The sequence below is a fragment of the Nicotiana sylvestris genome, chromosome 4, assembly GCF_000393655.2.
Source record: "Nicotiana sylvestris chromosome 4, ASM39365v2, whole genome shotgun sequence".
Lineage (NCBI taxonomy): Eukaryota > Viridiplantae > Streptophyta > Magnoliopsida > Solanales > Solanaceae > Nicotiana > Nicotiana sylvestris.
The window spans coordinates 83825016-83837531 of NC_091060.1; the positions used below are offsets into that span (position 1 = coordinate 83825016).

Genomic DNA, 12516 nt, shown 5'->3' on the forward strand with positions numbered 1-12516 from the left:
AGAGTTATTGCAACATTTGGAAATATCTTCCTTTTATAAGCTTCAGAGTTTTCAGTAAGATTTAGATATACCAAATCAGCTCATCTGTTTCCCCGAACTTGGCCGACAAACTATGGATCCTATCTCGTGCAATATTTGTTCTGCCAAATTGAATTTCACAAGAGAAGTCGTTGCAATGTCACCTTCCATTTAAATTGCAATTTCTCGCAGATGCAGGATTAGCAATGGTTAGATCATTTCAGCCTTGTGCCAAGAATGGAGCTACAACAACTAGCATATTTAGTACCAGACAAATTTATTAACGGTAAAATATATAAATATCAAGTATTACTCATTTGTATTCTCATATTCTATGGCATATCACACAGGTAAACTGTATATATCATCCATAGTATCACCCTTGCGATATGAGCATAAACTGGCTTCAAAATTCTTGTTGAGAGCTCATTCAGTAAATGCGGCTGCAATCTTCTTGTGGACAGCCTCAACACCAAGACGAGGAGATAATCTAGGAAGTACCTCCTGCGCAATATATGCAATGATGAGAATTAATATCACATCTTGTAATTTTCCACATGAAACAAACCAAAGGTTCACAGGGTAGACGATATATAGCCTAGGGACAGCTTCAATTCTCTATGGAGAACTTACAGTTCGTACAAGACTTGTTACAACTCTCCTATTCAAGGTTTTCCATAGTCTTTTTCCTTTTCCGTATCTAGCCTTACTAGACACAGCAAGCCTTGACCACTGGAACCAAATACACAAAAGACAAATCACCACTATAATGAAATTCCAACATACCTTAACACACCCTTAACAATCAGAAGGGAAATATATGGCAAATAATGCATGATGCATCATCCAACAAATGTCTCAGGTTTTACAGCTTCATTATAACTACAATAATTCTAATATAAGAAACAATCCCTTACCGTTATGATTCTATTAGTCAACACAAGAAACCTCCATAGAATAGCCATGATAAAAATAATGGTAGAACCACAGTTATCAATATGGGGATAAAGCAAGACGGTTCCAGCAAGTAGATATAAGTTATTCCAATATTCTATGCTCATTTATATATGAAAATTAATCCATCAATTATGCCTCAATCCGATACTATTTGGGGCATGATTCCTCTATATCCATTCTACTCCCATTCATTCAATACTAAATAATTTTGTTTTTTAAAGCAAATTACGATTTTTTAATAACCGAGAAATTCTATTTATCTTAGACTTATCTCTACGCCAACTTACAAGTCTCTAATAAGAGTCCTAAAAGGCACTGGATTTCACAAGTGTAACAACAAAACTATGCATCAACCTCCACTAGTTGGGATATCATATTTTTGACTTGATTCCAACAGAAATAGATCTCTTGAGACAACTATCATCCATATGATTTAAATTTATCTTGTCCTCTGTTAGATCCTTTGATCATCACAATGCTGCATCTATTGACAGGTGCATTTGGAAAAAAAGGTGCCAATACTAAATAATCTCAAGCAACCTCATCATGCTTTTTTCTTACAGGTAAAGAAAAAGCACTAGTAGCCCCCCCCCCCCCCCCCCAAAAAAAAAAAAAAAAACACATCATATTGGCATCTTCATTCATTGTTATCCTTGAGATCTGTAACATCCACAACATGTTTTTTTTAATTATATCAGGAAAGGGAAAGAGGATGCTACATTATTGATGGGGTTTGAACCCTCCTCCTCACTGTGGAAGGCGGGGAGCTCTCAACCCCCACACCATGATTGTCACCAAGATTACCATGCTTTTATTGCCATGAAAGCCATTAGAGTCACCGCCAGGATCCCTAAATTGGTGGCAAAATCATCCATCAAGCTATCAAAAATAATTGCATTAAAATATAATATATATATATATATATATATATATATATATATATAATTGCACTAAAATCAAAAAAATGCAAAAAGCATAATATATACGTAAAAACATTGAGATTATAAGTAACTCTATTGTTCAACACCTCATAAGCATTGTTTCCTCTATTATTGGATAGTGATGCAGCACCACCAACAACATAAAACCCAGTGAGTTTCCACAAGTGGAGTATGGGGAGAGTAAGATGTACATAGCCTTACCCCTACCCTGGAAGGACAGAGAGACTATTTTCGATAGATCCTCAGCTAAAGAAAGGATGAAAAGAAGTAATGACAACAAGTAGTAACAACACAAGATAAAAAGAAGACCGAAGCCAAGATAGCAGTTAAACGCTAGGTAGTAATACTAGTCTAAGAATAAAAATATCCTATTAACACTAATGCTATCGAACTGAGGAAGACAAAGGGAAACGTTTGACTACCTACTAACCTTTTACTCTAATCCTCGACCTCCACACCCTCCTATCAAAGGTCATATTCTCAATAAGCTCCAGTTGCGCCATGTCCCGCCTAATCTCCTATCCCGAGACTAGTCTTATGAACGATGTTCGCAAATGAAGGATGAGTTTGCTTTGCTAGTTGAAGGAAATGCGCAATTCTTAGTTGGAAGGTTATAAATAATCCCAATTTCAATGAGTTGTCAAAGATACTTTTTGACCGAAAGATAATATTTCTCATTTTTTTGTATCACAACTATATTCTAAAAGTATGTATATTTTTTGGTATATGCCTATTGCAGATACATTCTTGTTATATCTTCACAAATTTATATGTTTATTTTATGTACTTACCGTTATATGTGCAGTATAATTGTGTTATGTTATATTATCCAATTATATTACTTATCAGTTAACTAAAGAATATATTATTCCTGTTTTATATTAATGTACATTTTTTAATGTAGTTAAAGTTAAGGAATATTTTCCCAACTCTATTTGAAATAAAGGTTAGATATTATTGATATTGAGGATGGGATGGACAAGAATGCAGCAAATGGAGCTGCTGCTGCAATTAGGGTTGTTCAAAATCGAAACCGTTAATTGAACCGAACCGATGGCTTATTGGTATCGGATTATCGGGGTAAGGGATGGTGAACAGATTGAGATTTTATAATTAACGGCTTAACGGTTGGGAGCGGATTACACAATTTTCTTATTGGGTAAACTGTTAACCCGTTAAGAATTTTTATATTTACACTTTTACCCCTATGTATATAAAGTACTATTGAAACTCCTATGTATTTACACTTTGTTTGACCAAAACAGGCTTGATGTCGATTTCTATCTGCCATAGGTACTTAATGCATTACGTATTAGATGGAAAAGTTGCCAAGACTAGTATCAGTCGGACTTCTTCCCTCACAGAACAAATGGAAGAGGAATTCAAAGGAAAGGTTGACGGGGTTGAAGTATGATGATCCTTTCTCGGACAATTTTTTGTCATGCAACTTAGCAAGTGTGGTTGGTGGCCATTATATGTTCTAATACCTTTTGTTAGATGAAGTACATGCATTGATTGGTATGGCGGGGCTCTGTCCCGACCTTTATAATATTATGTACTCTTAGAGGCTTGTACACAGATGGCATGCATACGGATACTTGTATGACCTTGTCGGCCTATGTTTTGAGTGTACAAATGATCATGTTGGCCTTATAGGCCCGTATGTAACGTAAGTAAGTTTCTATATCAGGTTGGGTCGTTCTATGTCAAGTATTCTCTCATGTTTATTCTACTTATCTCACGACAGCCTCTCCGGCTCATTTACCTATGATAGTATGATACGAAAGATACGTTACGTAGGTACTCGGTTGAGTAAGGTACCAGGTGCCTGTCACGGCCCATCGGTTTGGGTCGTGAAGAAGTAGGAGGATGATTGATAAGTTTTGTGGAATTGATCAGTGATTATAATGTAGTGCAATGAACTGGAAGTACTTGACTGGATTGTCTGATTTTATGTCCTTTTTTAAAGTCTGCTTTTCTGGAAGAACGAATGTCCTTTTTTGTCTTGTGAAGAACGAATGTTTAATTGATTACTGAACTTGGTTAATATGTGTATGAGTAGTCTTGAAGACTCTTCAATCCAAAAATACCGTTTGGTTAGATCCTAGATGGTATTAAAAATTTGATATTGATTTGAAATTGTTTGGTATTGATTGAATGATTATTCAAAAAAAATTACTTGGTTTAGCCGATAAGCCGCTCGATAACCGCCCGATAATTGTTAATCTGATACCAATCTGCCCGTTGTCTTATTGGATGGCTAGCGGATTATTACATTTATAATCCGATAACCTTTAAGCATAAATTATCCACCTGATCTGCCTAATAAACACCCCTAGCTGCAATTCAATTAAGTGATGACAACTTTACTTTCCATCCTCCTGTGCATATCAAAATCTTGACCCACCTGAGAAAAGTATTCACTAGAGAGATGATATCAAACACCTATCCAACGCACAACTAGTTAAAGTAAGAGTTTCAAATGGTATGGTCACTTAATTGTTTTAATATTTAGAGTAGTATATCAACATTTTTTTAAAATTTTATTGTTTATGTCAATAGCTTAAAAAGGAAGTTCAATTGCTCAAGGAGTACATGATGGAATCAATTCCATTATAATTAAATCTATTGAAGCACTTTCCAAGAATCAAGGAGGAAATGACGCTTCAGAGGTGTTGAGTACAATAAGGCTCCTTCTACTTCTCAATGCTTTTACCTATATTGTATGTTTTTTGCATTTGTTTACATATTTGATTTTAATGCTAATCTTTTTAAAAACTTTGTGAATAGCCTAATGGAGGATTCAGCCACCAAGACAAGGATGGTGATGGTGACAATGCCAATGAGGAGGCTTCCGGTTCTAATTTATCTCTAAGATTCTGCCGTTTGGGAATAAGGGCAATTTTAGCCTATTTTGCTAACAGCGATGGCATATTTGACCTCCACATTATGAAGGGAAAATCCATACGATTTTGCATAACTCGCGAGCAAATATGACATTTTCCCTATTTACTATTGGCATAAAAATCTCATATAAACTAAAAGAATTCCTAGAAAGCACAAGACCTAAAGTAAATGTACCAACATTACTAAAATATATTCTCAACTAACTGGTGTCGCCGATATAGATCTTTTTCTTCCACTATGCTCTATCTTTCGCTAAGTTTGTATGGATGCTATGAAATTGTATGTCTTTCGTGATAACTTCCTTCCATATGATTTTTGGTCTACCTCGTCTTCTTTTTAATACCTTCACTCACCATAGTCTCATACCTATGAACAAATGCACCTGGAGGCCAATGCAGAACATGACTAAACCATCTCAAGCAACCATTAATTGCACCTTCTGACAAATGTGATCATTTTTAATCTTGTATAACTACACATCCATTTTAGTATCCGCATCTCTGTGATACTCATCTTGTGGATGTGTTGGACTTTAACGGCCCAACATTTACTCCCGTGTAACATTGTTGGTCTTATAACTGTTCTATCAAACTAACCTTCCATTTTGGTAGGCATCCTTTTATCACAAAACACCGTGATAGCACTTTTCCATTTCAACCATCCGATTTTGATTCTACGCATAACATCTTCATCTACCATTTTATTCTCCTGGAACAACGAGCCTGTCTATTTGAATTGTTTGCATTTAAGTATTACAATTCCTTGTAATCTCACCTCAACTTTACTCTTCTATGCTGAGCAAACTTGTAGTGCATATATTTAGTGTTACTTGTCCTAAAACTCTTAGGGGTCGTTTGGTAGGATGCATTAGAGAAAATAATGCATGCATTAGCTTTTGGTATTACTAATCTCTTGTTTGGTAACCTATGTATTACTAAAGCAAGTATTAGTTATACAACTTATTTGGTATTGTCCTATGTATAACTAATACATAGCAATACCAAGGCTATTAATGCATGCATTAGCCCGGTTAAAGACAAAATTGCCCTTAAAGTCCCTTAAAGCTAAAGAATATGGAGGGCATTTTTGTAAACAACTAATTTTCTTAAAAATTATGCAATGCATTTTAATTTTTAATACACCACATCAAACAGTGGATAAGAAATAATCTCTGGATAACTAATGCTTGCATTACTAACCCATGCATTACTAATCTCAGCTTTACTAATACACCTTATTCATCACTATTCTTATACACCCTACCAAACGACCCCTTACTCTCCATATTGCTTATCCATAGTTCAAGCTTTTGGTTGACACCCTTGGTGGTTTTGTATAAGCAAATAGCACACACCATTGGACCTCATCTTGTTCTGTATTGATTAGCTCAACCATAACTAGGTTAAACAAGTATAGGCTCAATGCCGACCGTTGTAAACCAATGATTATGGGAAGCTCCTTTGTATCTCCTACTAGTATACTTGCTCTATTGATGACTCCTTCATGCATGTTATGTTATGGCCTTTATATATATTTACTAGTATCATAACTTCTCTTTATTTCTGATTTCGAGGGAGCTTAGGTCCATGAGTTACAAAAATACTTGGTCAAAACATTCATATCACTATATTAAGAACATGCACACACACTTAATGCAGAAACATAGCTTATATTGTAGCTTATAAAAAGATAATGAAGTGGAATATGGAGATACTTGTGGAGTCACTCCAACAAATGATACAAACCATTGCTTAAATGCAAATGCATTTGTCTTTGTTCTTTAAAGACGAAAAAAATTTAGATACCAAACAAAATACAAGCCACAAGAATACAAGAGATGCTTTACACAAAATTGATTTCAATCTTCTACGTTGTTTAGTGAATGTAAAGGCAAATTTACTTCCCCTATTTCAGATCTCTATTAATGCTAGTAAGTCCAATTTCATGGTATCCCCAATTCTTCTATCAAAACGCATTCCTTTTTCCCTCTGATAAATGGTTGAACTACACAACTCCATGCAAGTTGCAACAAGAGCACCAGAGATAGCATTGATGTGATATTAATGGATTAATACCAGACACACAGAGGACTGAATACAAATGTTATGGAAGCTATACAATAGGAAGTAACTTAACAATGTGAAAGGCAAGTTTAGAGAATGCTTTAGGACTAACAACATTACATGGGAGTAAACATTAGACCTCAAAGGCCTAATGTATTCACATGAGTATTGTAGAATAATGTCGTTTGAGATGGTTAACCATATCTTATGTGGATCTCCAAATGCTCCGAAGTCTAACCCATAGTTGTGACCCTATGAGGATGGAAGGAGATAAAAGAACACAAGGTAGACATAACATCATATGGGCCAGTTATTTCAAAAGACGCACAATCTCTTAGAATCAATGCAGACTTAACTAAGAAATAGAACACATTAGCGAAATCTTTATTGGTGATACCACTTAGTTGGGTTAAAATGTTAGGTTTTTGTTTTTACAACTTAGTTGGGTTAAAATGCTACGTTTTTGTTGTTACACTTACATTGCATTCAATGTTTGCTAGGAGTCATTAGGTCTGACTAGAGACTTTTAAGTTAGTATGTACAGCTAGTTCTAGAAAAATCCCACTTTATCTCAAAGAAAAATCATTTAATACTGGAGTGAAATGGGCTTGAATAGAGCTCAATGGATACAGAGGAATCATACTATCGATCCCGTCACTCAGCATCAGTATTAAAACCACATGTGTAGATCTTGTCACAAGGCGATTCGCTATGAAGTCTGTGTTAAACAAGTCCTCTCCCATGATTCTATTTCGTGAGCGACCTATTCTGATACAATAGTAAAGCTCGTCAAAAGGGACTTGTAACCTTAGGACTCGTTACATAGAGTCCCAGACCTCTTGTTTTTGGTATAAATCCTTCTCCTCCTTTTGATTCAGTCTCTTTAAATATGAGACCCTTATTACAAGGCTATTAAGGAAAACTAGGAATCTACAAACACAGGAAATCTAGTAAAATTGAACTACTGCCTATTTTAATGCCCACAAAAGCCTGCCGGTTACATTAGATCTGCTTATCCTCTCTAACATTGATATCTTCCTCAACTTGAGGCACCGCCTTGCGTAAACCTTATCCACGAATGAATCTGTCACAATCTGCTACAAAGTTATTTTTCTGCCTATAATAATGTCAAAGGAAGCAAACATTTTGGTAGGATTTTGGGACTGGAGTTCTCTAAAACCAACTTTTGCTTGCAGTGTGCTTGAGTCAGGTATATCTTTGGAAGATCGACTGATACGTGATCTAAACCAAGCAGTCTTTCTAGGACTTCCAATGCCATCTTTTACAGATTTTTCCAGCTGGCTTTAAGTATCAGATGTATTCCGAGAGGAACAGTGTAACGTTTCAGCCAACTTACCAAACAGGGTTCAGTGATTTATATAATGATTACGCATTATCCATAGTTAACCAAGTGGCAAGTTAGGATTTGGGAAGTGAATAGTAATGGTCAGAACCTGTCTGAAGAGTGAAGATAAAGGAGGGCAAGGACAGTTTGGGCCAAATTTGCTATGTTTAGGGCTATGATGATATTTACTATAAGGATCTTGAAATACGGGGTTGAGTGGTCATTGTACTTCCAAACCCCATGAACCTTGTCGTCCTTTTGCGCTTTTCAACAACAACAATAATCCAGTGGAATCCCACAAGGAGTTTGGGAGGGTAATGTATACGCAGACCTTATCCCCACTCTGGGGGTAGAGAGGCTGTTTCCAAAAAAACCTCGGCTCAAGAGGAAGAATACAAACATGCAAATATCAACAAGAAGCCAGGAAAATGCAACCAATAATGTATGGACCTGAAAAACAGGTGGAAGAAAGCAATAGCAACAACAAAAGCAATAGTCAAGCAGTAACAACGACAAGGTACTAGAAAACCTAGGCGGAAGATAGCACTTAAAACCACCCTAACACTAGCCATCTAAGAAACAATGACAGGTACTAGCCGGCTAGCCCTAACAAACCCAAAACAGTACAGAAAAATACACTACGACCTATTACCCTTCCTCTCTAATCTTCGACCTCCAAACACTCCTATCAAAGGTCATGTCCTCGGTAAGCTGCAGTCGCGCCATGTCCTGCCTGATCACTTCTCCCCAATACTTCTTAGATCGCCCTCTACCTCTTCTCCTACCTGCCAATGCCAACCATTCACACCTTCTCACTAGAGCATCTGGACTTCTCCGTCTCACATGCCCGAACCACCTAAGCCTCGCTTCCCGCATCTTATCCTCCATGGGCGCCACACCCACTTTCTCCCGAATATCCTCATTGCTAATCTTATCCAACCTAGTATTCCCGCACATCCATCGCAACATCTTCATTTCTGCTACGTTCATTTTTTGGACATGGGAGTTCTTCATTAGCCTGCATTAGCCCTATACAATATTGACGGTCTAACCACCGCCTTGTAGAACTGACCTTTAAGTTTTGGTGGCACCTGCTTGTCACCCAGGACGCTGGATGCTAACCTCCATTCATCCACCCCGCCCCTATACGGTGTGTGACATCCTCGTCAATCTCCCCGTTCCCTTGGATAACTGACTCAAGATACTTGAAACTTCTTCTCTTAGGGATGACTTGCGAACCAAGTCTCACATCTATCCGCTCCCCTCGTCTCGTCGTTGAACTTGCACTCTAAGTAGTTTGTCCTAATTCTGCTCAACTTGAAACCTTTAGACTCTAAGGTTTGTCTCCAAACCTCTAACTTTTCGTTGACACCACCTCGCGTCTCATCAATCGGCACTATATCGTCAGCGAATAACATACACAAGGCACCTCCCCTTGAATATGTTGCGTCAGTGTATCCATCGCCAAAGCAAATAAGAACGGGCTGCGCGCAGATCCTTGGTGTAACCTCATCCCTACCGAAAAATGTTCCGAGTGGCCTCCCACTGTCCTCACCCGAGTCTTAGCTCCATCATACATGTCCTTAATCACTCTAATGTAAGCGACAGGAACACCTCTATCCTCCAAGCATCTCCAAAGGACCTCCTTAGGACCATGTTGTACGCTTTCTCTAGGTCAATAAACATCATATGCAGATCCCTCTCCCTATACCTGTACTGTTCTACCAACCTCCTAACTAGATGGATGACTTTCGTAGTCGAACGTCCCGGCATGAAACCGAATTGGTTCTCGGGAATAGACACAGTCTTCCTCACCCTCGCTTCCACCACCCTCTCCCAAACCTTCATAGTATGACTAAGCAATTTGATGCCCTATAATTGTTAAAATTTTGGATATCACCTTTGTTCTTGTACAACGTAACCATCCTATTCCACCGCCACTCCTCGCGCATCTTCTTCGTCCTAAAAATAACATTAAACAGCCCAATCAGCCATTCCAAGCCAGCCCTACCCGCGAACCACCAGAATTCAAGCATCCCTACCCGCGAACCTCCAGAATTCAACTGGGATCTCGTCTGGCCCGATCGCTCTGCCCCTGCTCATCTTACGCACAACCCTCGCGACCTCTTCGAAACTAAAGCGCCTACAATACCTAAAATCACGACGACTCTCGCAGTGCTCCAAATCGTCCAACACAATATCCCTATCCCCCTTTTGCACTTTTCGCTTTTAAAAATTACTGCTCCTTCAGCAGCATCAAGTGTTCAAGTTAAAATCTAAAACTGATGCCAGCCAATACCAACAAGTGCTTCAATCATCTCATCTACTAATAACAATATTTCATAAAGGTTTTGGCCTCGCACAGTTTCCTTTATAGATAGCAAAAAAAGTACCTTAAGGATCAAAACATCGTATTTGAACAAAGATTTTTGGCAATGCCACGGCAGTATGTAGAAAGTAGAGCAGAACTTATTCCTTAACTTTTTAATAGTTTAAATTTCAACCTAACTTGCTACAGAAACCATGTAACTTCTAAATTATTTGATGTTACCAGCAGTATATGTACTTAAGGATTTACAAATAAACAGAAATGCGTACGCTTATTTGAGTGGTAGTTCACAAGTATAAGAAGGTATGTATTACATGCAAGATAACTAATTTTGAACAGTATTATTTTTTGTGTGAGATTGATTGGTTCCAAGGAGTAGAAAGAAAGGGAAGAAAAAAAAGTGTTTGTAATCCCTTTCCTTCACCATTTTTTCCTTTTTCTTTTTGGTCCTAACTAATAGACTCTCAAGTTTGTTAGGGAAATAACATGAAAATTAGTACAATATGTGATGGAATCAGCCACTGACGCTTGTGTCACAGTAAGCTGCCTATATTACACTGCCTTGGGTTGTGGTCCTTCCTTGAACCATGTGTGAACGTGGAATATTTCGTAAACCGGGCTGCCTTTTTTTGTTGTTGTGATAACCGTGGTGTCCAGCCTGCCCTTTTTAATAGTTGCGGTCAAAGGTTATCAATATTGTCACACTCAAAACAGTATCACAAGTTGTGGCTGAGCCACATAGCTCAAAGGTTGACACCCCTTCACCGGAAAATTACACTGTTTAAATAGGTAAAAATTATTTTCTGTCTATATAATATGTATCGACTTCCCTTGACTTATTCTTGTATTTAAATATTTAAATTTTGACACCCTCTTAATAAAGATCCTGGCTGTCCACTGCTGATCACAAGTAGCATACAACAATGAAATGACAAGCAAGAACTACGACAGTTATTTAACAATAGAAGTTCCATATAAAGATGCAGAAAAGCAATAGTAGTAAGAGCATATCAAACCTCAGTGCCATCAGGACGCACTCTAGCCAACACAGGTATTTCATATTGGTAAGCCTTCTCCCACTCAGGATTGCTAGTTATATCTCTAACCTGCCCAAAACCCATTAAATTAAACTTCAAAAAGACAATGCTTAGAAATTCAAAAGGCTTAGTTGAACCTGTAATTGAACGTCATGGAGAGAATGGGAAGTGGAAAGAGAGAAAGCTGCATTGAGTTTTTCTTTGAGGCCATCACACAAACAGCAACCGGGCTTCGAATACAGTATTAGCTTTCTTGAATTTGAAGAAGAAGATGAAAAGGCCAAGGGGCTAAAGACCCATTTGGTTTTTCGGCAATTGAGGATTTTCGTACCAAGTGCTTGCGGTCTTACAGCAGTCAATCCAATTGCAAGTCCAGCTGCCATTGCGGCTTTGCTTCTCCTTTGTCTTCCTACCCCTAAGCCAAAATGTTGTGAATTTTGCGTCCTCTTTGCATTTTGCACCCTAAACTTTACTGACCTTTGCAATCAACCCCCGATCGTCTCCTTTTTTTGGCAATTTGGCACATAGTTTATGACGTAACTCAAAAGACCAAGTTCGCTTCTCCTAGATAACGTATTGTTAGGCGTAGTTTGGTACGAGGAATAAGGTGGAATTGACATAAATTTATACCTTCAATCAAATAAGGTATAAATTTAATCCCAAACTTAATCAAGGGTATCTCATCTTATCCCATCAAATGTGAGTTTATTTTATCCGATCTCTCATGTGGTATAAATTAGTCCTCGGATTATAATCCCAAGATTATATTCCGGGATAATTTAGTCGGGGTACCAAACGACCCCTTTTGTATTTGGTTGAATTTTTTAATTAGAGATTAGTAATCCTGGAATTAATATATCCCACATTGAGGGTGAGATAATCATTAGGGAATTACTTAATTTTAAAATTGTCATAAATA

The 12516-nt window shown here is 37.6% G+C and overlaps 1 protein-coding gene across 2 annotated transcripts; it reads right to left on the reverse strand.

Annotated features, from left to right (window-relative positions):
* Nucleotides 1–278: 278 nt before the first annotated feature.
* LOC104248141 (uncharacterized) lies at nucleotides 279–12091 on the reverse strand. 2 transcript variants are annotated; one of them, XM_009804346.2, is made up of 4 exons: nucleotides 11735–12029; nucleotides 11577–11666; nucleotides 652–750; nucleotides 279–522 (listed from the first exon to the last, which is right to left on the reverse strand). In XM_009804346.2, exons 1-4 carry the CDS (start codon nucleotides 11978–11980, stop codon nucleotides 445–447), a joined length of 513 nt encoding a protein of 170 aa, XP_009802648.1. In that variant the 5' UTR covers nucleotides 11981–12029; the 3' UTR covers nucleotides 279–444. The 2 variants fall into 2 exon arrangements, with proteins under 2 accessions (XP_009802648.1, XP_070028159.1); XM_070172058.1 differs by lacking the exon at nucleotides 652–750 and having other exon boundaries at nucleotides 11735–12091.
* Nucleotides 12092–12516: the final 425 nt, after the last annotated feature.

Coding starts and splice junctions, on each gene's coding strand:
- LOC104248141 (XM_009804346.2), bottom strand. CDS start 11,980: ATGGCAGCTGGACTTGCAATTGGATTGACTGCTGTAAGACCGCAAGCA. Junction 11,667..11,734: donor TCCATGACGTTCAATTACAG/GTTCAACTAAGC, acceptor GGTTTTGGGCAG/GTTAGAGATATAACTAGCAA. Junction 523..651: donor TAACAAGTCTTGTACGAACT/GTAAGTTCTCCA, acceptor TATATTGCGCAG/GAGGTACTTCCTAGATTATC.